This window comes from Diabrotica undecimpunctata, chromosome 8, assembly GCF_040954645.1.
Source record: "Diabrotica undecimpunctata isolate CICGRU chromosome 8, icDiaUnde3, whole genome shotgun sequence".
Taxonomy (NCBI): domain Eukaryota; kingdom Metazoa; phylum Arthropoda; class Insecta; order Coleoptera; family Chrysomelidae; genus Diabrotica; species Diabrotica undecimpunctata.
Window position 1 is genome coordinate 84,005,526 of NC_092810.1, and position 27,394 is coordinate 84,032,919.

At 33.7% G+C, this 27,394-nt stretch overlaps 2 protein-coding genes across 4 annotated transcripts in view; one reads left to right on the top strand and one right to left on the bottom strand.

Moving 5' to 3' along the window:
* Positions 1–27,394, bottom strand: part of cno (adherens junction formation factor afadin) — a 941,963-nt gene that overhangs the window by 145,771 nt on the left and 768,798 nt on the right. The window lies entirely within an intron of this gene.
* LOC140448469 (myb/SANT-like DNA-binding domain-containing protein 3) lies at positions 11,952–14,026 on the top strand. The gene is made up of 3 exons (XM_072541546.1): positions 11,952–12,822; positions 12,950–13,129; positions 13,187–14,026. The coding sequence occupies exons 1-3, from the start codon at positions 12,414–12,416 to the stop codon at positions 13,429–13,431; spliced, it is 834 nt and encodes a 277-aa protein (XP_072397647.1). The 5' UTR covers positions 11,952–12,413; the 3' UTR covers positions 13,432–14,026.

Consider the following 27,394-nt stretch of genomic DNA (forward strand, 5'->3'; position numbering starts at 1 on the left):
AATAAATTAAAGATTTAGTTAAACGTAAAAGAAAAAAATATTGGAGAATATGCCACAAAAACAAAAGTTGAAAATCTGTAGTTGAAAATCTAATGGAAATAAAGTACTTAAGGATTTCACTATCCTGCTATGGAGACGTTGAAAAAGAAATAAGAGATCAAGTACAAAAAGCAAATAGATTAGCAATAACACTAAAATGGGGTAACCGATACATTAACATTGAGATAAACTCAAGAATCTATAAGGTCAGCATAAGACAAATAATGACGTACTTACACATAAGAAACAAGACCCGACACAGAAAAAATATAGACGATTCTGGAAACAAAAGAAATGAAAATACTCAGAAGAATTACAAAAAAACGCTGACTGAGACCGAATAGGGAGTTACGAGATTATCAATCATCAAACTGATTTTGCTCAATATCTCAGCCATTTTCAACTTTTCGACAAAAATTTTATGGACTGAAATTGTTGCAAATGTGATTTCCTAAAATTTGTTTTTTACAATTTTTTTCGTACTGCCGATATTTTCCGTGATAAGGGTAAAACTAGTGGAAGGGGGGAAGCATAATTATTTAATTATCTCGTTTATCATTAACTTTACGGTTTTACGACATGAATTTACTTTCGTAAGCAAAAATGAATATTTTATATAATTTCGATCGCTTTTATTGCTAAACTCAATATTTAAGTTCGTAGGTTTATTCCTGTTTATGGCTTGCTACTGCTGACATCACCATCTAGGCTTCGTTCGGCATTTTTTCGGCGAAAAAATCAAAGAAATCAAAATTGCATTAAATACCTCCATTTTTGTTAATGTACATTTATGTCAAAAAGTTAATAATAAATCGAGTACGTTCAATAATTATACTTAGTCACTATTTCCCCCTTAACTCGGAAAATATCGAACGCACGAAAAAATTTGCAAAAAAAGAAATTGTAGAAAATGGTAACTGCAACAATTTAAGTCCTTTCGATTTTGTCGAATAAAAATGACCGAGATATTGCATAAAAACAATTTAAATGTAAAGTCAAATCAAAACAAATATATTGATTCCAGCAAAAAAATAAAACAGATTAAAACTGCATAAAATATAATTCTCTACATTTTTTATGTATATTACTGTCGTTAAGTTAATAATAAACAAGATAATTTAATAAGAATACTTCCCTCCCCCTTCTACTATTTTCCCCCATAACTCGGAAAATATCAACCACACGAAAAAATTTACAAAAAAGAAATTTTAGGACATGCAATTATAACAATTGTCGTTACCATTTTGTAGAAAAATTTAAAATGGCCGAGATATTGAACCAAATATTGATTTTAGCAAAAAATTGAAAGAGATCAATATTGTATAACATATTAATTTGAATGAAAAAGACAGCAAAGATTTGATTTCACGTATAAAGCGTCTATGTATCTGTTGATACGTATTTCGACTTAATAAGTCTCATCAGAACAGTTATTCATAGCCGTTGTCAACGTGAAAAATAATCTTTTCTGTCTTTTAAGAAGCAACAATAAAATGGCTTCGTTATGGACGCAATAGCGACATCTGATAGAAAAATCGGTAAGATAGTTTCGAAACAAATTCAGATTTCTGCTTTAATCTGAACCTTCTAAAAATGCAAGGTATAACAGACGTTGATAAAGATGTTAATAGAGACATGGGGAATCTAAAATTTGCATTCCACGACATGTCTATTAACTAAGCAGAAACATATTAATTCTTTACATTTTTGTTCATGTACATTCATGTCGTAAAGGTAATAATTAAACGAGATAATTCGATAATTATGCTTACACCTCTTTCCAATATTTACCCCTTAACTCGGCAAATATCGACCGCACGAAAAAAAAAAATGTTAAAAAATTGTAGAATATCACGTTCAGTTTTTACCATTTTTGCTGAAAAGTTGAAAATGGTGGAGATATTGAGTAAAAACAGTTCTCCTTATAATCAAGATGGCGGCTAACGCAACAGCGGAATTCAGTCGCGATTTTAAATTTACACTACTATTGGCGCCTCTAAAGGTTAGAATAATAAAATTTGGGGCAACTTGCCATGCAAGGTTAGGCCTTTTTTTCGTCTAACCCAAGTGGACTAATATAAGAGTATACATATTTGAACCAGTTCAAATAGAGAAAACAATAGTTTCAACATCACCTTTCAATAAAAATTGAACAAAATATGACAATATTGACAGTATGAGTACCTATATAGATACACATGAGTAACCGGTGCTATAAGAAATATTCTAATATGCAGAGATTTCAAAACAAGGTACTCAGAAACATTGTAGACGCTCCTTGATGAACTATAGAAAGAGCAACCACTGTCAAACCTGAATTTCTTCTTCTTCTTTTTGTGTAGAAATGACTCTGTCTGTTTTCAATGTGCCTCCAGTAAGTTGTCGTTCCATGTCTTCCTATTGGGAAACCGTATGTCGCTGTCTTACTACTGTATTTGTTCTCATTCGGCTTATATGATCGTCTTATTCTACTCTAATGTTTCTTACCCAGTCCTTGATGTTCTCCACCTTGCATCTCTATCGTATATCACGTACTTCTAGCTCTGTCCCATAGTGTCTTACCATCGATTTTTCTAAGGGTTTTCATCTCTGCTGTTTCTAGCATTCTTTTTATTTTCTCTGTGTTAGCTCTGTTTCTGCCGAGTATGTCATTATTCGTCTGATGACTGTAAATTCTGCCGTTCATTTCTTTCCCGATATTTTTATGTCTCCATATTGTTTTATTCAGTCATCCTGCTTCTCTTTTTGCTCTATTCACTTGGTACCTTATTTCCGCGGTTATCTTATCATAGCCACCTGCTTTCATCTGTTGTTATTTCCTTTTGATTTTGGTTCTGATGTGCATTTTCTTCATTGGTGTCTAATTATATATATAACATATATATATATATATATATATATATATATATATATGCACATCTATAGGCGCATATATGCGTCTATATTCTTTGATAATTCTTTTCGTACATTACGAATGTGCCTGAAGAGATCACTTACACGTGTAATTACTATAAATTGTAGTAAATAATTGATAAAATTAAAATTGTTCATAATATTTCAATACAATATTCTTTACCTATAACTACAAATATCAATAAAATTTACACAAAGATTCTGTGATGAGCACTTAAGCAATTAGTCCACGGTGAATATTTTAAGATGATGACAGACATGTATAAGGGAGGAACAACTAGTGTTAGGACAGGTGAAGAGGAGACTGATAAATTTCATGGAAAAGTAGTATTCCACCAAGGCTCGCTGCTTAGTCCTTATTTATTCTCATTAGTTCTGGATCAAAACAACAGGGTACATTTCACTGAACATTAAGAAAGCAAAATGTATGAGGATATCTAAGAAGGAAGAGTAAATTGAAATAATCAATGTGAATGGTCAACCAATAGAAAGAGTAAAAATATACACCTACCTTAGTACGAACGTCAATGAAAATTAGGACCATTTCCTAGAAATAAAATGTAGGATAGAGAAAGCAAAATCTGCATTTTACCATAAAAATCAGGTTACTACGATGGTATATCTTTCCTATACTGTTGTACGGAGTTTAGTCGTGGACTCTCACAGACGCTTCCTGCAAGAAAATTGAGGCTTTCGAAATGTGGCTTGATCGTCGAATCCTGAAGATATCCTATACCGACGACGTTACTAACCAAGACGTTTTATTAAGAATGCAAAAAGTAAAAAGGGTTGTTAACCACAATAAAAACAGCCAAAATCGAATACCTCATCATAAAATATATGGTTTGCTGCATATAACTCTACAAGAAAACGTAGAAGGAAAACCAGGAACAAAAACTGGAAGGATTTCCTGGCTGAAAAATCTACGTACGTGGTTCAACACAACAACCACAAATCTTTTCAGAGCCGCAGCACGTTGCAAAATAAAGAATGCCATGATGGTCGCCAACATCCCAAACGGATAGGCACTACAAGAAGAAGAAGCCTAGATGTGTGAGCCCGAACGAACATGTATACACAAAAGATTCTTCTTACCTCTTAAATATCTAATCCACTAACTTTATTACATGATGGACGTTGAAATAAAACCATAAACACTACTATATGTTAAGGTCAAAAAGAAAAAATAGAAACATAGAAAAGGAATTCGTAGTACTGCAAAATTAACTAATACAATTATAAAAACTTACACATATAGCTGCCGAAACCACACATTGATTGAAAAGAAAAATATTCGGAAAAGGTTTAGATGGTATTTTAATAACGACTGAGGTCAACATAGTAATTTGAAATATTTTTAAAATACTGCGTTTAGTATTAGTATGTTTAAGTTCCCCTTAAATCTACTTCATAATATATTTGCAACTTAATCGATACCTATTATATAGTTGAGCAACAAAGGGAAAACTAGGTCAGTTTGAAAAAAGCAGATGCAATTTACTTCTTTCTATAACATACTCTATTATAGAAAAGTTACAAATGAAACAAAAATTTATAAAATAACTAGAATATATTCTGCAACTGTTTTCTTGTGGCATCTCTAAGTTAAATATGATTATACGGAATTAAGCGCGACTTGTAATGAAAATTACATTTTATAATTATTATTCGACGTTTCGATTTTCACTCCGGAAATCGTTTAAAAAAAAGATTGTTGTTTGAGTGGAAATATATCGAAACGTCAATTAAAAATTATAAAATGTAATTTTTATTACAATCACTTGTGGCTTAATTCCATATAAATATAATATATAACTAAAATAGTTTTAAAAAGTTTTATTTTTAAAGATAGAGCAGTCGAATGCATAAAATTACATTTAAAATCAAAAAATTTTCATTAATTAACAAAAACTAATTTTCCATAATATAAAACGATTTGTTAGTCACGATAAATTCGAAAATAAATTATATTGTTTATTAAAAAGTTCTTAAATAAAAATATTAAATTACTAGTAATACATCTTGGGTTATCTAATTCGTAGTGTTGACAAGAAATACCAGAATACAAAAACATACCGAATGATACAAGGATCACCGTCTTACTAGTTATTCTAAACGATACTGAAAATATTTTTATCTCCAGACCTAAAGGAATGTTTAAAGCTTACGAAGTACGATGGTGATTTATGACTCATTTTAAAAAGTATAATATGAACAAAAGTAAAATGTACCTATGTACAAAAAGAAAATGCCTCATGTCTTATTCGACGACAGAGACAAACTTGTAAGCTGATAAGAACAAATCCGAAGTAGTTGGAGCTCCTATATTATGTACCATCCTAAGATCGTAGATCAGTTGGTATTGAACTAAATTAGAAGAAGGTCTAGAAATCATATAGTCAGAAATAAGAAATGCGATAAATACAGCTAAAGCCAAAAAGGCATCCCGCTTTTATAGCATCTTTGTCTAATTTTTCAGTTACCTTGTCAGTAACAAAAAAATTATATTGAAGACAGAAGGTAAATATATTATATAGAAGGTAATATATATATATATATATATATATATATATATATATATATATATATATATATATATATATATGTTGTACTCAATATCCGAATTTGGCCTTTGACCGACTTTATTTATAATTTATACATATTTGAAAAACGAAATTTATACTCACAACGCATTGTGAATTTCGTTGAGTTCTCACATCGCGTTTCGGGCGACGAAGATTTGATGAGGACAGGGCTAAAAATCTCAAACCCACCTGCTGGTTACGGTACGTTGATGACACATTTGTCATTTGGCCCCATGGTAAAGACACATTCGATCTCTTTCCCTCCCACATGAATGAAATACATCCGAGCATTCAATTCACGATGGAAGTTGAGTCTAAAGCGTATTTGCCATTCATTGATGTTCTTATTCAGAAAAATCCTCCTCGCAGTTTTTCCTATTCCGTGTACCGGAAATCCACTAACACAAACCGTTATCTCAATGCCCAGTCACATCATCATCACCCCGCCCAACTCAATTCAGTTATCAACACTCTTATTTCCCGTTCCATAAGACTTAACGATAACAATCATAGGTCATCCGAACTCAATTCAATAAGGCAAACACTCCTACAAAACGGCTACCACAAAACCCAAAGCAATAGAAGCATTCAAAAACATCTAAACCCCATTCCATACAGAAAAGAAATCTTGCCGCCGGATCAAACAAAAATCTTCCTACCTTTTATTAAAGGTGTCACTGACAAGATTAGTAGAACCCTTATCCCTCTAAACATCAAAACCATCTTCACTACTCACTCCAAGTTGTCCAATCTCGTCAGATCCGTAAAAGACCAAATCCCCAATGAAGACCATGGTGTCTACAAAATACCTTGTTCCAGTTGCCCACGTTCATACATAGGACAGACAAACCGACGAATCCATAACCGTATTTTGAAAATTCTATATCAGTCAAACATTTTTGAATATTGACGAATTCGAATAGTAGATGTGTTTGATTGGAATTTATTTCAATGCCAAAACGTAATGTTAGAAATAATATTGGTAAACACAAAGTAGATTTGTTATAGAAAAATATCGAGTATTTACGTGTACACGTATTTAAGCTACTTGTTATCAATAGATAAAAACAATTACTGACACCGTGCAAATGTAGAACTGAACTTTGTTTAAACTAATTCAACTCGACCTGGGTTAAATTATATTTGATATATTCAATAAAATACAAAAGTAACATCTGTATTTTTTGGAAAGTGCAACATGGATAATCAGTTGGGTTAGCATAGCGGAAGCCCAACACCACAGTTTGTTTGTTTGTTCGGTATATAATCTCAATATCTCGTAAATCATCTTCAGCCTGTTTGCATCAACTTCTTGACAAAGGTCTACCCATGAGATCTCCATTCCTCTCTATTTTGTGATATTATTTGATGCCAGTTTCTCCCCACTTTTGCTTTGATGTCGTCTAGCAGCCGTTTTTTGTGGTCTTCCTCTACTACGACTGTGTTCTCGTAATCTCCAATGTATAATGATTCCTCTCCATCTTTCATTTTCCTGTCGTGCCCGTGTCCTACCCAGCTCCATTTCACTTGCGAAATTCTTCCAATTACATTTTCCACCTTCGCCCTGCTTAGCATCTACTCGTTTCGTATATGGTTTTCTCAGAGAAACTTACAATACAGCTAGTTCGATTGCCCCCTGTGGTGTTTTTAATATATTGGCTGATAACTCTGTAAGTGTAACGGTCTCACTCCATGGTAGGATACAACTGTTGAATACCCGTTACTTTAAATTTATCATGTGATCTAGCTATATGTACGTTTCGACACTCTCTATCTCACTTCCATTAACTCATTTGGATATTTGGATTTGTCATCTTTTGTTTCATTTAAATTCATTTTTAAACCAATTTTCCGAGATACTCCTTTTGTTCCTTTAGCATCCAGAGTAGTCCCCATGTATTGTTGCTTACGAATACTATGTCTATGTCAAATCTTATGATGACATAAAAATATGCCATCGATTTTAATTCCGCGTTGTTCCCAATTTAACTTCTTGAACACATCCTCGAATGCAATTTGTTTGTATGCAAACTAGAAAGAGATGTAGAGAAGTGGTCCATTTAAAAATAGATAAAGTCACGTTTATGATTTGAAAGATTTATTGAATTTAAAAGAGCTTGCGAGTTTACTAAAAGTTGTTTCTTTACTGTGGGACTCCTCTGGGTATATGGTGGAAACGTTGTGCTTGTTGTGAATTTGAGAAAATGTACCTGTAGGCTCATGATCCTTTTAACCATATTTTTGTAATCAGGTTGTTTATGGTTTAAAAATTGGTACACAACATCCTTAAATGCAAAATATACTTCTTTCTGGATATATGTCACGGTGTTGGTAAATTCTTGATCCACTAGAAGTCTTCTGATATCTGGCCGGGAAGATTTGACAAACTCTCATAGGACCTCGCTTTATAAGAAGGTGAAAAAAGATTTTTGTCTGATGGAACCAAGTTTTCTTGCAGAACATTGTTTTGTCCAACAGTAAACGTAGTTAGCTTCCAATTCTCGATTGGCCAGTGATTTTTGCGGTCTCGAATGTCCCATAGACATAAAAAACAAGAAAATTTGGTGTAAGCAGCTTGTTGCCCAAGGAGCATACCCAAGATCTTCAGATTACCGCACATTTGCCAATCGTGATCTTCACATTTGAGTTTTTTAATAATTAGTTATTGATCCGAATCAATAAAGAAAAAATACTTCTTCGCCACTTTTTTCCTTATTTTGATCTTACATAAAAACACTTCAATATGGGAACAAGATAAAGTAATTTTCCCCACATCTTATTCATGGTTTTTATTGTGAGTTTTTGTCTCTGTGGACTGTTGTCTTTCTCTTTTTGAGTTTTCTTATTTCTGGGTTTTTGTTATTTATGCACTGCTCTTGTTTCTATGCAAAACAATGTGTTTCCTTCAACAGCACCGCCCTGGCGAAAATCAAGCTAGTTCTCATTTGTAAACTTTATACCGTTATATAAGTATACTTGCAATACATTTGTACTATATTAAATTTGGTTCATTAAAGGCTTAGTACTGGCATAATTTATACTTTTATGACCTATAACAATGAACATTCTATCGCTTTTTTAGCGGTTAAAAGTCATTTTCTTTTTTATCTTTTCATAATCACAATACAAATTTACAATGTTGTCAATTGTCTAATATATTTAAGCCACACATAGCCTGTTATCTATGGACGGGATCTATTTCCGGTGAAGTTTTAATTTATAGGCGTCTTTCGACAACAGGTGACGAGAAATGGAATTCTACAAAACTGTCTTTGCCATGGGGCTAAAAATGTTAGTTGGTCAATAAAAATATATTAATGATATTGGAGTGTAATTAAGGATAATAACAGTACACGAAAGTTTTTATGTAGTTGGTGTTTTTTATTTGTTATTGGAATTTTTTCTAATTCCGCGCACAAACGTGATTATTAGTTTAATATTGTTTACTCTTATATGGAATTAAGCCACTATTGATTTTAATGAAAATTACATTTTATAATTGTCCTTTGACATTTCGATGTTAAAATAATCTTTGTTGAAAACGATTTCCAGACTATTCAGTGTAATTCAGTGGAAAACTATTCAGTGTAATATTCATTACATCCAATTGTGGCTTAATCTTATACAAACATAATATGTAACGTAGAGGCGTCTCAACAAACCATTTTAAAGGTTAATTTGAAAAAATTAAACCTTTTAGAGAAAGGAGGGAGAGATACAATCAAACATTTTCATGTGCATCTGGATGTTAAGGGCAGTACTGCTTTCTGTGGTAGTATTTGTAGTAGTATTTGTATTCTGTAACCCAGTTGTTTTATGTTGTATAAGAGGTCCTTCGGAATGGCATCAGTATTAGAGAAAATAATAGGTATCGTCTGGGTACTTTGTATTCTCCATTATCTCCTATTTATATCTTAATATATACTTGGCGATATTCTCGTATGTAACACAAAAATTATTATTAAGTATCGCCATATCTATTAGTGCTGTTGGCCTAGTAAGTTTATTAACTAGTATGAGATCCGGCCTATTATATGCCATTGGTTGGTCTGTGAGCACAGTGCGGTCCTAGTTAAGTTTATAGCATTGTCAGGCACATAATATTGATAATAAGGGAGAGGACCCTAAAAGTAAAGGGGTATAAGTGATAAAACGTAAATTTTGAGTAAACGCCGTTCAAAGTTGAGCCTTCACTGTAATTGCCATGGTTATTTAATGCTAGTTTTTCTAGCTAGCTTCTCCGGTTTAGTAATTGTAGACATTACTATTATTATTTTTAACAAAAACCCATAATTTGATCGACTTTACTCATTTTGGAGCTATTTTTAGGTTGCTAAGTAGCACTTGTATCCCTTTACTTTTAAGAAATGCAACATAAAGGTAAAAATGTAAATGGATCATAAAGTTGTACAAATTTATTCTTCATCATAACAATAATACATAGTTGACTTATGACTCGTCAATATCAGTGTCGTAATGTTGATCCAAATCGTCATTTTCGACTTCTGTTTCTTCTGAGTTTGCTAGTTCTCTAGCTTGTTGACCATCATGTCGCAGATTTGTGAAGAACTCATTGTAAATTCTAGGTACGTAGTTGAGTAACTGTTGAAAATTTGAATATTTAGCCTGCCTAATGAGAGGCCTTATGTCAATCGGTACTGGCAAGACCAGGCAGGACAGAATTTTTGCCAGCTTGAGTGAGTCTCATAGATGGCTCACTAAAATTTTCTATGCTACGTCCAGTTGTTTTCTTTTAAAACGGGGTGAAAGGTCTCATAAATGGCTCACTACATATGCTAGATATGCTACGTCCAGCTGTTTTCTTGTAAAACGAGGTGAAAGGTTTGTCCTGCTGAAAATGTAACCATTGCATACTCTGTATTCCGTTTACGCTCTTCTTGAAGTATGGCGCAAGTGTTTGAAAGTCTAAAAAATCGTCATTTTTCATCTGTACTGTAAAGAACTTTCTACTTGTAGAAAGTGACCAGCTCCATCCAATGTTGAGGTACATGCAGGTCCTTTTTGGTTCTTTTCTTTTTTAACTCTATCAAACCAAAGTTTTGGTTACACTCATTATAAGAATGACCACTTATAAACAGCGATGATCTACTGTTTGAATATTAGTGTTTCTTACAATGTAGAGCCAAAATTTGACTGTCAGATGACTCTTGTTTTGGCCTCCACAATTGTCACTAAATGCAAAACCGATGCAGCACCAAGTGGTGTCTACATTGTTACCTCCTCTAGTCTTGATTAGTTCGGAGTTAAGAATTATTGATCTAGGTCCTCTTGAATTAAAGAGGTAGGGCGCGTCTCACCTTTAACTTTTTGTCTCTGGGCCTGAACTAAGGGACGGGATATAACGGTTTGCGATATAGCGCCTGTTTCACTCAGGGTACTGAACATGACCTCAGCTATTTTAAACGTCTTAGTTGTGCTCGATATGTTGGAAATGGCATTCAGAAAGTCAAAGTTGAAGCCAGTATCGGATGGGTAGCACTGGAATTCAGTGGGTCCTACTCCATTAGAGAAAACTCCATTTTAGTTTTTGGGCGGCGTATGCCGAGGAGGCGGTAACCTAATAGGTTTTACCCTATTATTTGCATCAATGTTTAAACTTGACACGTATAGTCCAGGATTGGCGTCTGAAACAGCCTTTCGTACTACATCAGCTAACACACCTACACGGGGAATTTCCTCATAGAGGATATTAAATAATATGCGAAGTTGACACATTAGGAGTTGGCATAGTTTTTTGCAAGTCGAAGATAATCCCAACTTTGCTAGCATCCTTTAGGTCATGACACTTATCTTTTGCTGTTCTTACGACTTCCGCCTTACGCAAGTGTAAGTCTTTTTCTCTCTGAGCTAAAGCTTTTTCTTCTACCAAACCGTGATTTATTTTTATCTGAAATTTGTCACAGGTGTCTGTACTTAGCCTTTTGACACTAAGATTGAAATGATTATTAAAAATATTCCTGCAAAAGCTTTCCTTTACAGGTTTTTCCTGTTTTTCCTCCTTACACAATGAAGTTTGTACATTATTTTCAAATTGAAACTCCTCAGGAAGATACCTCCTATTCGGAGTCTTATTTCTAGTGTATTGGCTTGGGTAACTACGGAATTTATTAATATGCTCTTTTATGATTTCAATTGCCCTTTCAGAAATTTTGTTTGGGGGTGATTTCTTTTGTCTTTTATCTATGCATTCCACGACTGAGGGGAATTTTTTTTAACTTACGTTCAGTTTTTAGGTTATATGCCTGTATGCCTTGTTACTAGCGTGTTTCAGGTAATCCACCCATCTCATCTGTGGTCTTCCACGTTTTCGTTTATATGTCCAGGGTCTCAAATCTGTAATAATCTTGTCCATCTTCCATCTTTTTGTGTAATACCTACACTACACTATCAGCAAAGAATATAGACGCTTATAGAAGAATTGTTCACTGTTATTTTTGAAAGTCGGCAAAAAGTGAGTCGGGTGGAACGCACGTGGTACCACGTACCACTAGCGGCCGGTTTCACAATCAGTGGTTAACCCTAGCGGTTAAGTAACCTTTACCCATAGTTTAACTGCCAGATGCCGTTTCACATTCACAGATCCAGTTATGGTTAGTTAACCGTAGGTTTTGTTTTATTTTTGTTATGTTGGTAAGAAATTATGGGCAATAATCAGATTTTTTATGGAGAATTATCAGCAAATGTTATGAATATTGACCAGTATAGATGAGTTCTGACACATTTTTGTCACTTTATTTATCTAACAGTCAAAATATTTTCAGGTTAGTTGTCATTTCCATTTCATAGTGTTCAGTGTTCAACTTAAATATATAATATAATTGTATTGTTTAAGAATTTAGCAAGCTTGAATTTAGAATGGAAGCTAGTACTTCAAAAATATTTAAAAGATCGGCAAACTTTTCGCCAGAAGAGGAACAGGTACTAATCTCATTATGCATTAAATACAAAAATGTGATTGAATGCCGAGAAACAAATGCTATCACATGGCGCCAAAAAAATAGTGCTTGGATTCAGCTTGAAAAAGAGTTCAATGCAACATGTGGAGGAAGTGGCTATAGGTCTTTGAAAACTTTAAAGGAAAAATACCTTAATTTAAAAAAAAAAAAAACAAAAAAAAGAGTATCAGAAAATAAGCTCCAATTAAAAATGACTGGAGGTGGTCCTCATTCAGAGAAACCATTATCTGATATTGAAATAGCTGTATCAGAATTAATTGGAGCTGAAAAAATGACTGGTCTCCCAAATATTTATGACAGTGACAGAGGTATGTATACATTTCATACACACATGCATATATATATATATATATATATATATATATATATATATATATATATATATATATGTATTTATTTTATTTCAATATTTTGTTATAACTTAAACTGTTTTAGATATGGACTTACATCCAGGAAACATGCTGCTGGAAGTTTCAGAAGATGTAGAAGTGTTTTCGGAGGAAGAAATTCCAGAAAATGTACCATGTACATCTGCACTAGATACCAGCTGGGAAACATATTCAGCAAAAAGTTTGCAGCAACCTGTTGCAGAGAAGTTGTCTACTCCAAGAGGAGGTAAGATATTAGCTAATATGTTTTGACTATTTACAATAAAATAATGTTTTTTCTTAGGGCGAAAGGACAATGTTACTGTGATGAAGAAAACTCAAGTCTCAAAGAGGATTAACACAAAATCCAACGAATTATTAACAAAAAAAATTGAATTTGTTGACCATCAAAGAAAGAAGTTTGATGAAGAACATGAATTAAGAATGAAGAACTTGAATATGACCACCGAAATTAAGAAAAGAAAATTAGAATTATTAAAATTGGATAAAATAATTAAAGAAAAACAATTATTACTGTTGGAAAAGTAGGCACTTAGTGCCTACTTTTGTAACCATAATAATTGTTTAATTACTAGTTAATTAATTATAATTCTTAGATCATTATTAAGATAAATTTTTATATTTATTTAGGACTATTTCTTTTATATATTTTTTTAGACATTTTCTATTTAGTTGTTTAGTTTATTTTGTAGATTAAGGAAAAATAAGTGTGTGTGTTGGTTGGTATATTGATTGCAGAACCTGCAGTTTCATTAGCATAATCATATTAGCATTTCTCACAATATCATTATTGGCCTCTTCTTCTTCTTGTAGTGCCTATCTGTTTCAGATGTTATGCATTTTGCACAATACTGCAAATATATATATATATATATATATATATATATATATATATATATATATATATATATATATATATATATATATAAATTTTCAGCCAGGACATCCTTTACTCTCCTGGTCCTGGTTTTCCTTCTACTTTTCCTGATGTGACGAAGGTATTTTAATTAAATTATGGCTGCTTTTTAATTGGCTTGACAACCCTTTTTGTTTGGATTTTGGCCTGTTTAATAATACACCATTCAGATCTATTTCATGATTTGTTCATCCAATTTTTTATTCAATATATTAAACATAAAATATAATTGTATATAACATATTGTTAAATAATTAAAGTGCTTATTAAAAATAGCAAACAGCCGAAATGCTTAAGCAATAATTAAGTGTTTTATTTATAATAGACCTCCTAACCCAGGAATTGAAAATTAAGAAACATATACATTATTTTATGTATATATATATATATATATATATATATATATATATATATATATATATATATATATATATATAATTATATATATATACATATATATATATATATATATATATATATATATATATATATATATATATATATATAAATATATATATATATATATATAATGTATATATATATATATATATATATATATATATATATATATATATATATATATATATATATATATATATATATATATTTAGTTCTGGTTCAACAACCCTTCTTGTGACTTCGCCTGTTCCAGAGTTCTCCATTCTGATCTGATTCATGCATTTTTCTCTGATTTAGGGTGCTTTTGCTTGGTATTTCTCCATCATCGGTTCTTTCCATATGTCCCATCCAACGCAGCCGTCCTATTTTAATAAATGTTATAATATCTGGATCGTGATATTTTGTATAAGTCAAAGAAATCTTTCCATTCCATTTCTTTTGTGACTCCATTCCAGTTCCATTTTTCTTTCAAATGTGGCTAATGGTTTTTGATCACTTTTAGAGAGTATCCAAGTTTCTGAACCATATGTGAGTACCAGTCTTATAAAGAGTTTTATATACTTGGCATTTTGTTTTTCTTGTGACGTTATCTGATCTTAGTTGCCTGTTATAAGCTATAGTACCATTTACTGGCAATGAAAATCCACCTCTTTCCTTCCTCTCCAATGTTGATATCAGAAGTAACCAGGGATCCTAAGTATGTAAAATTTTTATGCCAAATATAAAATTAATGACTCATTTAAAATAATCTTTATTTAAAAAATTTATATAAGCAGATATACTATGTACAATATAATTATATATATAATTAATATAACATAATTATATATATATATATATATATATATATATATATATATATATATATATATATATATATATATATAATTATTATAAATTTTTTATATTGTTTTTAGTATGTAACAATATATCTGCTTATATATATTTTTGAAATAAAGAATATTATTTTAAATGTGTAATTAATTTTATATTTGGCAAGGAAGGGTTTTGATAGGAATAAACACTTATTTAAAGGGAGGGAAACTCCTTGTACTCAGTAAAGACATACTTGCTTAAGTTGTCTGAGTATAGTGAGTGAAAAACCCTCATTTATTTTACATTAAAATATAAAAAATACATTTTGAGAAATAAAATAAAGAATATAATCAAAAATAATACAAGTATTCAATAATGCATTCTTAAAATAGATAAACAAATGCTGGTTAAACAATGATGGTATATCAGAACAAAAATTAATATAGTAGAAAAAATTTATCTCTTGCAACTACAGTTGAGCAAAATAATTGTTTATAAGATGATACCGCCTTCTATTATCAGGATTTAATCTATTATCTAACACTTCATCCATATTTGGTGTATTGATATTATTTGCAAAACGAATTGCTCTCTCTTGCTCTTCATGCACTGGTGGATCATTTTCATTGGCATCACAAGCTATGTTATGGAGAACAGCAGTAGCCACTATTATTGGCTGAATACTTTCCAATTTTACCCTGAGTCCCATTGCTAAAGATGGAAATCTTCGCTTCCATACACCATACTGTCTCTCTACAACATTTCTAGTTCTTATCTGAGACTCATTAAAAAGTTGTTCAGCTGCATTTGTGACATGGGCTAAAGGTTTGATGAGATAATTTTTAATCGGATAGCCACTATCTCCTAGTAGGACATGTTCACCATAATTACCTTGTTCAAAAGATGCACAGATATTTGAATTTCGAAATATATGTGCATCATGAGTAGATCCAGGCCATCTAGCAACAATATTCCGTATTTTTAAGTTGGGATCAGAAATTGTTTGCACATTTAAAGAAAAAAAATTCTTTCGATTCCTATAAATTTCTGGGTTGGCCCCTCCTGGAGACTGAATTCTTATATGTGTACAGTCAATGGCACCTATACACCTAGGAAAACGTGCAATATTATAAAACTGTTGCCTTATTTCACCAACTTCATCACCTTCAGGCATTCTTATATAAATAGGTAATAAATTTGCCAAGGCTACACTGACTCTTTTTACAACTCTGCTGCTTGTTGCTTTACTGACTCCACAAAAATCACCAGTAGTGCGCAAGAATGAGCCATTTGCATAAAAATTCAAAGTGAGCAGTAACTGCTGCATAGGTGTAAGGGCATCATTCCTAAAATAACACATATTTTAGTTAAAAATATATCTCAATCCATTTATTATAAGTACTTACCTGTCTGTAGGGTGAGAAATATTATCTTCGATTTGCTCTAATATATTTTCAACAGTGTTTTTTGAAAGTCTAAAGCGACAGAAAAAATCTTCATGGTCTAGTTCTTCAAAATGATTAGTTCTGTGCCTTATTATTCGTGGTCTGCCAGCTTCCTCATCACTGCTAAAAGCATTTACATCATATAAATCCATATCTGAGTAATTAATAATTTACGTGTTTATAGTCACGTTGATAGTGTCAACAAAACGAAAATCGAAATGAGGTTAGGATATCCTGGTCAAGCTCTAAACCAGCACTTTAACTTCGGGTTAAAAATTTTATAGGTTAACCTCAACCCAAGCCCTTGACCTTATATTGTGAAACGTATATTTCAGAGTAACCACTGGTTATCTCTTAACCATAAGGTAACTTTACTTTGTGAAACCGGCCGTAAGGAGCGGTCATGTCAGCTCTATTATTGCTTCTAAAATATGAAAGAGTGGGGCAATAAATGAAACTTTAGATATTTTTATATGTAGATGCTGCATGGTCGTAAAATAGGATTAAATTTTTGCGTTTTATAAAATTTTTTAGAGAAAATAATATTATTTTAACTTTTAATAAATTAATCTTTTTAGAAAAATTATTATGATTCAAATTTTTAATTGAAATATGTACAAATCTTAAGTATAAATCAGTTTAAGACTATATTGTAATAATTTCACCAATATTCATTCATTGTGAAAATGATGTTTTAGATACTACTAGTTGTTGTTTTAAAACAAGATTAAATAGTACCCATACAGAGTAAAAACTTTCACATATACTATTCATTAAAAGGTACTGTTAAATATTTCAAAAATAAATCAGGAATGCTTTTTGTTGTTATTAAAAAATTATGGATGAAATGGAAGTTTGGAAGTTTCGGCGAAATGGAAAATTTCATAATTTAGTAAAAAGTTTCATTGAATACTTTTTTTTAATTGAAATTTTTTAAAAATTTTTCGTTAATTTCTGGTTTTAAAATATATTATTATATATATATATATTAAAATTAAAGATTTTATTGTGAAACAACAAAAAAAAAAGACAGTTTGCAAATCAATGGCATCGAAATTTGTTTAGGCGTAGATGCAGTTACCCGTTCGTACTCCTTTCCCGCTTCCCCCTAACTACATATTTCATTACGAAATTTTCGCCACGGCGCCACGCTTTGAATTTATGCAGCCACCCTCAGGAGGAGTGTTTTGAAGTATAAACCGTAACCAAATCGCCCATTTGAACTGCTTTTCTATATTCTTTGCTATCAGTATCAAGCGATTCCCTTTGATGAGTCTCCGAAAAACCGACAATTCACGGGTTGAAGGCGATCAAAGACAATAATTGGTAAGTATTGCCGAGTATGCCCTCTACACAAACATGCTCGCGCTTACCCTCTACACAGTCTTGCTCGCGCTTACTTGTCTTTAATCGCCGATTACTAAGAGAGGCCATAGTAGACCAGCGAATTTCCACTTTAGTTTTTTTATGTGGCTATTAGTATCTTTAATTTTTGTTACATATCTTATGCAGGTATTCCTCCTTCTATCTGTGTTTTTTAAATTTTACATTAAGTATATAAAAGTTATAGAAAGCTTGGTACTAGTTCAGTATTTTAATGTTGCTTTATTTTTTTTAAGCAGCTCAAGTATTAAATTTATGATAAAAACGTGCTGGTGTGAGCAGATATTCAGATGCTAGGGAAATAAGTCTTCTACTCACAATCCGTAATAGGTTTATTAAAATTGAAACAAGAGAATGGGCTACCAGTTTTGCAGTAGACTCCCTCTATAATGAGAACTGAAATGGCAGACTAATTACCTCGTTATAAGCCGATCTCGTTATATCAGACAACAATAATACTGAGTATACATATGAATATGTAGTTTTCTAAAACATTAACTTCCTATAGTGAAGCCATTCGGAGCAATATAAGATGCAAATAAATATCGTTTGAATGGCGTTTTTGAAATATATATATATATATATATATATATATATATATATATATATATATATATATATATATATATATATATATATATATATATATATATATATATATATATATACATTATATACATATATATTGGGTATATATATATATATACCCAAGAGCAGTCATAGAAGCTCTTGTCGACCAAGGAGTAGATAAACCATATGTCGAAACGCTAGCAAATATATACAAAGAGGCCACAGCTAGAGTAAGCATATATGAAAATACCCCAGAATTTCCCACTCAGAAAGGAGTCCGACAAGGAGACACCATATCCCCTAAGCTCTTCACTGCAACCTTAGAAAATATCTTCCGGAAATTAGACTGGAACAACCAAGGTCTATGTATAGATGGAGAATACCTAAACCATCTTAGATTCGCTGATGACATCATTCTAATTGCTAGAAGTCCTGAAGAATTACAACTGCAAATTAATGACCTTAATACAGCCAGCAATGAGGTAGGCCTAAAAATGAACCTAGCAAAGACTAAAATAATGTGCAATGATCTGATCGCCAACGTGGAAATAAAAATTAATGAAACCTCGCTAGAAGTAGTAGATGAATACATATACCTGGGACAGCTCATACATAAATCGGGATCACTACTTCCGGAAATCAACAGACGAATAAAACAAGCGTGGTCAGCATTCGGACGAAATTCCATAGTCTTCAAGTCCAAAATGCCACTATACCTCAAGAAGAGAGTATTTAATCAATGCATATTACCCGTCTTGACATATGGATGTGAAACTTGGATATTAAAGAGAGAAATAACGTCGAAACTCCAAGTAACTCAAAGAGCAATGGAAAGATGTATGCTAGGGATAACAAAGAGGGATCGTAAAAGAATTGAATGGATACGGAGGCAAACCCAGGTGACTGATGTAATCCAAAGAATAAAATCCCTGAAATGGCAATGGGCAGGACATATGGCAAGAAGAACAGATAACAGATGGACCACTAGAACAACTATGTGGTACCCCAGGAACGCTAAGAGACCAAAGAGGCGCCCAAATCTCAGATGGGATTATGATATTAGAAAATTAACAGGAACAACGTGGTCTCGAATAGCACAAGATAGAAAAATATGGGCGCAAATGAGCGCAAATTATTAGAACAACGTATAACTAAGACATCGTCGAATAATAATAAGAACATAGAATAACATTGAAATAAGGGAGGCTGCACCGTAATTGGAAACGGTTGATAAAGCTGCACATGATGATGATATATATATATATATATATATATATATATATATATATATATATATATATATATATATATATATATATATATATATATATATATATAGTAGATAAACAGTGTTACTTCTGAAGCGAAAGTAACCTGTCACTCTGGGCCACGCCTCCCTGGTGACGTAGGAACGTCCCCCGTGTCTCAAGGGCACGCCCTCGGTCAATGGTGACGTAGGTACGCCCCTCGTGTCTCTAGGCCACGCCCCTCGACCATAGTCATAGGAACGCCTCCAAGTAAACGCCTGACCAATGGTGAGATGGGAACGTCCCCACTCGTGACGTTAGAAGATATCCTCGACCAATGGTGCCATAGGAACGTCCCATCGCGACGTTAGAACATATCGTCGACAAATGGTGATACAGAAACCCCATTCGTGACGTTAGAACATATCTTCGACCAATGGTGGCATAGGAACGTCCCCTCGTGACGTTAGAACATATCCTCGACCAATGGTTGCATAGGAACGTCCCCTCGTGACGTTAGAACATATCCTCGACCAATGGTGGCACAGGACGTCCCCTCGTGACGTTAGAACATATCCTCGACCAATGACGGCACAGAAACGCCCCACTCGTGACGTTAGAACATATCCTCGACCAATGGTGACATATGATCGTCCCCTCGTGACGTTAGAACATGTAGACCAATGGGGACACAGAAACAACCCCAAGTAAACGCCTGACCAATAGTGGCATAGGAACGTCCCCTCGTGACGTTAGACCAATGGTGACACAAAAACGCCCTACTTGTGACGTCAGAACGTATCTACGCCCAATAGCGGCATCGTGACATCGAATTGAGTTCATCCTCGTGTCTTACCGACCAATGGTGACATAGGAACGCCCCCAATGGGAACGTGTGCATCGACGTCCAATGAGAACTACGTACATCGACCAATGGTGGAGTCTATCACGAAAAGACACCCAAACGCACCCCCATTCCCCAATAATAACGAAGATACGCCTCAACGTACACCAATGAGAACGACTGGTGGAGGCGTATCACGAAAAGACTAATGAATGTATTTCTGACGATTAATATCATTATAAATTTTTTTGTAAATCGCAAATGCGAATCATCTTGCATTAAAATAAATATGTAAAAAAGGAAAAGTGTTAAAATAAAACTAAAGCAAAACTTTTATTCTTTTATTTAAAAAAATCAAATTTACTTAGGTAATATCTTTTCACAAAACCATTGGCGGAGGCGATCCACATTTATCGAAGAGCAGGAAAATAATCCAGTTGTGTGACAAGCATTTGAATCTGCAACAAATTTTCCTGTTGCACACGGTGTACCATCATATTTGCAAACATCGATAATTATGGGAAATTCGCCAATCGTGTGACACTTCTGTTTTAAAAAATCTGCTTTTTGTTCTCCGCGAACGTAGATATAGTCGGCAGCATACAACAACTTAGATTCCAGTATTTCATTTATTTTGGAATATTCAACATCTCCATTAGAATACCGAAGACCATGCACGTTTTTCTCCAAGTACACAGCAGTCTTCTTATCTTGATTACTCAATGTAGCAAACAGTTGTAGAGGTTTAAATATATAATGACAATGTTTAAAACCAATTTCCATACTTAGTTCTTTGGGTACGAACCACCCATCTACGGTGAATCCTTGTATGTCTACGAACGTTACTCTCATGATGACTGCTTGTCTGCTACTAACACTTCATTCAACTTATTTAATCTTTTTAAATGATATTTTTGACAACTTCAGTTAAATGAAAGTATTCGAGTAGACTGTCGTAAACAATTAAACAGTACGCTCGAGTGCCTGTCGGAAAACCTTCATCTGCTTCGATTTCCAACTTAACATCAACGGTTCCCGATCTGAATGATGTATCATCCTGCTTGGAACAGTCAAAAACAAACAAGGAATATTTTTTGAATGCCTGATAGTCCAAGATGGGACGTTTTGTTGACGAATGAGCACAACTGGGAAAGAATTCGGTATAGTTGTAGTGAGCTATAGCATAGTCATTTTTATTAAAATCTAATTGCATTCTCTCGTTACGCCAATATTCCCCATTAATAACCACTCGTATGCTTGACATTCTAATGTGATCGAATAACGTTGGATTGGCGTAAATGTCATCTCGTTTAGAAGTTTGAAAAGCTACAATGTCTTTACACTTCATATCTCACGTCGAGATCCTGCCGTAAGTGAAGGTAGTTATTACGTGAAGCAGATATTATATATTAATGTTAGGTTAGATGGAGCATCCTTTCCAAGATGAGTGTTGACAAGTTTGGTCGTCATCATTATCGTTCTAATGAACAAGCTGTTAATAAGCTACGTGATGGTTTAAAGCAATCCATTTTGGATTTACAAAACCAGATACATGTTCAGTAAATAAAGACATTAAACGGGATCCTCCTCTAGCAGGCATACATCTTTCTAACAGGAAATACGTAGATGACCGCATTGTTCACGTCAAAAATGTTATACAAAAATTTGGTACGCAAAGAATATAATGCAAAAGATGCTCAATTTGAACAAAAAATCTTAAACTCAATTAGCAAAATTGAAAGCAGTTTTAATAAATCGATTAATGAGTTAAATGATAACAATAAAAAGGATGATTTGAAAATATCCGATTTGACAAAACAAGTACATGACTTTAAAAATGATTTAGATATATTTAAACGTGAAATGAAGGAGAACAGATGCTGCTTACCAAAGTGCACAAAATATGCTGAAAACCGTGGAAATAGAAAAAAAGATTAAAACAATGGATCTTAATTCACATAATTTAGACAATCGTCTTAAGGTAATAGAAAAATACATCGAAAATAATAAAAACGTATAAAGTCTATGGAACAATGAATTATAGCGTTACAAAATAAAGAGGTTAGATAGAGTGAAGATGTCAGAATCTGATACAAAGTTAAAGCGTTCGAAGCTAAACATGGCGTTTACCAAAGAGAAGACACAACTAGTTAACGAGCTACATAAGCAAGCACGAAAAAATTATCCTCGTCGTCGAACAATCAGTAAAGGATTAGACGATTTATGGCAAATGGATCTTGCTGAAATGCGTTCGTATGCTAATCAAAATAAACAACATAAGCTGATGCTGATTCTCGTTGTAATTTATTGTTTTTCAAAGTTTGTGTGGACTCTTCCATTAAAGACGAAAACAGGGGAGGAAATTACTTGAAAATTTTCGGACATTCTTGCTCATACTCAACGATGTCCGAGAAATTTACAGACAGACCAAGGTACAGAATTTTTCAATTCCAAGTTTCAAAATCTCATGAAAAAGCATGCTATTAATCACTAAAATACCTTTAGTGTTAAAAAAGCAGCTATTTGTGAATGAGTTATTCGTACATTGAAGGAAAAACTTTACAAGTATTTCAGTCTGAATGGTACTGTTATTAAGTCTAAATTATAGTCTTTATTTATTATCAAAGGTTCTATTTATCATAGAAGGTCATATTTAAACACTTTCAAATTTATTAAAGTCTTTATTAAAATATTCACTAATTTATCACAATATTTATTTATATTTATTTCCGCGTATAATTATATCTCGATCTAAAAACTCGACTTCATATTCAAAAACTTTCGTCTTTATATATAAAGCACCGTTAATCTAGAATCTCGTCGAAGGATGTAGACCTTCCTGACCCTTGGCGAAAAGACTGGACGGTCACGCCATACTGGTTTTTTAGCCGAGGGAGACCCGTGGATCTTCTTACTAGAAAATACTGGAATGAATAAGGATATTAGTAATAAATATGTTTACAGTTTTGAGTCATATGATGCGTCATTATTTATCGTAACATTGCCCCCCTCTTAAAAGATGGTTCCTCCTGGAACCTTGTCGGGACTGGAACGGTATGCTGGTATCGGCAACTGGACCCTCTTTTACAACTTCCAGTTGTATAAAAATGACAAGGGACGGTTTTCTCTCCGCACCAGTAACTATGCGAATTGCAACAGACTAACACCTGGACTTCGGTGTCTTTAAAGATCTCCTCCACCATACTTCGGATAACCCTCCAATCTAATTGGCGGCACTCTAACTTTGGCATGGCTAACTTGTGCACGGGGTTGTAGGGTTGTGTTATAGAGGTAGTACCTTTCATCGCAACGACCACATCGAGCGTCATAGACGGGAGATGGTTCTTGATAACTGGTCCTCATAAGACACCCAACTCTCACTTATGGCTCCACGTGCCACACCCTGTTCAACTGCATTGGTCTGCAGGCTAAACTAAGTGAGGGTAGCCAGATATGGTGAAAATAGCAACGTCTGTACCCAGAATGGGCGGTTGCAAACGGCGTCTGTTCCATAGTGGGCGGCTGAAAACTAAGCCCTGAAGCGGCATGAAGGAAGGCAACGGGATACCACCTTCATTATATTTCCCAAGACAATCACATGAATACATTCAACTCAAAATTATCCGGAGGTATAAATAGTTCCCCAATCGGATCTCCGGGGGGAGCGGTCTTGAATGTTTCAAACGTACGAGCAAACTTAAGAAAGACATTAAAGATAGGCACCTGGAATACACGCAGCTTATTTGAAGCCGGGAAGCTGGCTAACCTAACTCAAGAAATGAGCAGATTTGATCTAGATATCCTTGGGATCTCAGAAACCTGATGGCCTGGATCCGGTAAATGCACTACAGAAAGCGGAACATTCTTTTACTCAGGCAATGATGACCGCGATCATAGAAAAGGCATCGGGATTATGATAACTAAAAGATTGGTGAGAGCTGTCACAGAGTTTGTACCATATTCCGACCGCACAGCCTTAGTAAAACTTGAAGCGAAGCCAAATAATCTCAACATCATACAGGTTTATGCACCAACTACAGACGCATCAGATGAAGTAGTGGAAAACTTTTATAGCGAAATCAAAGAACTACTCAAATTGACAAAGAAACATGATGTCAACATAATTATGGGAGATTTTAATTCCAAAATAGGGAAGGGCAGCTTTGAAGACCCTAGGTCTTGGAACAAGGAACGAAAGGGGCGACCGACTTATACAATTTTGTCAAGAAGAAAACATGAGAGTTACCAACACATGGTTCCAACTCCACCCCCGTCGCCTTTATACTTGGAAATCTCCAGCCGATAGAGCTCAGAACATAATAAGAAATCAAATAGACTTCATTCTTATCAACGGTAGATTCAGCACAACTGTCAAAAGAGCTTGCACATACCCTGGAGCAGATGTCCCTTCTGACCACGTACTATTAGTGGCCGTCATAAAGATCGCTCTTTCATGCAAGAACAAGCCTGAAACTCAACAACATATAGCACTGGACAAACTGAAAGACCCAATGATACAAGCAGAAATGAACAATGAAATAAACGCACAAATTCAAATATTGACGACAAACATTGCCGAAGATCTAACACCAACATGGAATACGATTACAAGTGCTGTAACAGACATCATGAAAAACAACTTAGGGTACAAACAAAATAACAAGAGGCAAAAATGGATGACAGACGAAATACTATTACTAATGGAAGAACGACGAAGACACAAGAATAAACAAGATGGCAGCAATATGTATGAAAACATTGACAGGCAAATAAAAGCAAAAATAAGATATACGAAAATGGTTGCGTTTCGATTTAATCTGAGTTTCTTACCACTCCCTGACACGTGTTTCTGGGTCTTCCCGTCATCAGAGAGAGCTTGTAAGAAAACTCAAACTAAACCAAAACGCACCGACTACTCTAGCAATTATAGAAAAAATAATTACCAGAGTATGCTACTAGAGACATCTAGTGATGAAAGATGAAGTTAAATGTGTCGATAGCAATTAAAGTAAACTGTATACTCACGCTTAATCAAGCCATTAAGAGCGATGCTGGGAATATTTATATTCCACTATGCATCAACAATTTACTTATATAAATTACCATCTTTCTTGTACTCATTGCGTCGAGTAAGAACGATAGATATACGAAAATGGTTGCGTTTCGATTTAATCTGAGTTTCTTACCACTCCCTGACACGTGTTTCTGGGTCTTCCCGTCATCAGAGAGAGCTTGTAAGAAAACTCAAACTAAACCAAAACGCACCGACTACTCTAGCAATTATAGAAAAAATAATTACCAGAGTATGCTACTAGAGACATCTAGTGATGAAAGATGAAGTTAAATGTGTCGATAGCAATTAAAGTAAACTGTATACTCACGCTTAATCAAGCCATTAAGAGCGATGCTGGGAATATTTATATTCCACTATGCATCAACAATTTACTTATATAAATTACCATCTTTCTTGTACTCATTGCGTCGAGTAAGAACGATAGATATACGAAAATGGTTGCGTTTCGATTTAATCTGAGTTTCTTACCACTCCCTGACACGTGTTTCTGGGTCTTCCCGTCATCAGAGAGAGCTTGTAAGAAAACTCAAACTAAACCAAAACGCACCGACTACTCTAGCAATTATAGAAAAAATAATTACCAGAGTATGCTACTAGAGACATCTAGTGATGAAAGATGAAGTTAAATGTGTCGATAGCAATTAAAGTAAACTGTATACTCACGCTTAATCAAGCCATTAAGAGCGATGCTGGGAATATTTATATTCCACTATGCATCAACAATTTACTTATATAAATTACCATCTTTCTTGTACTCATTGCGTCGAGTAAGAACGATAGATATACGAAAATGGTTGCGTTTCGATTTAATCTGAGTTTCTTACCACTCCCTGACACGTGTTTCTGGGTCTTCCCGTCATCAGAGAGAGCTTGTAAGAAAACTCAAACTAAACCAAAACGCACCGACTACTCTAGCAATTATAGAAAAAATAATTACCAGAGTATGCTACTAGAGACATCTAGTGATGAAAGATGAAGTTAAATGTGTCGATAGCAATTAAAGTAAACTGTATACTCACGCTTAATCAAGCCATTAAGAGCGATGCTGGGAATATTTATATTCCACTATGCATCAACAATTTACTTATATAAATTACCATCTTTCTTGTACTCATTGCGTCGAGTAAGAACGATAGATATACGAAAATGGTTGCGTTTCGATTTAATCTGAGTTTCTTACCACTCCCTGACACGTGTTTCTGGGTCTTCCCGTCATCAGAGAGAGCTTGTAAGAAAACTCAAACTAAACCAAAACGCACCGACTACTCTAGCAATTATAGAAAAAATAATTACCAGAGTATGCTACTAGAGACATCTAGTGATGAAAGATGAAGTTAAATGTGTCGATAGCAATTAAAGTAAACTGTATACTCACGCTTAATCAAGCCATTAAGAGCGATGCTGGGAATATTTATATTCCACTATGCATCTGATGACGGGAAGACCCAGAAACACGTGTCAGGGAGTGGTAAGAAACTCAGATTAAATCGAAACGCAACCATTTTCGTATATCTATCGTTCTTACTCGACGCAATGAGTACAAGAAAGATGGTAATTTATATAAGTAAATTGTTGATGCATAGTGGAATATAAATATTCCCAGCATCGCTCTTAATGGCTTGATTAAGCGTGAGTATACAGTTTACTTTAATTGCTATCGACACATTTAACTTCATCTTTCATCACTAGATGTCTCTAGTAGCATACTCTGGTAATTATTTTTTCTATAATTGCTAGAGTAGTCGGTGCGTTTTGGTTTAGTTTGAGTTTTCTTACAAGCTCTCTCTGATGACGGGA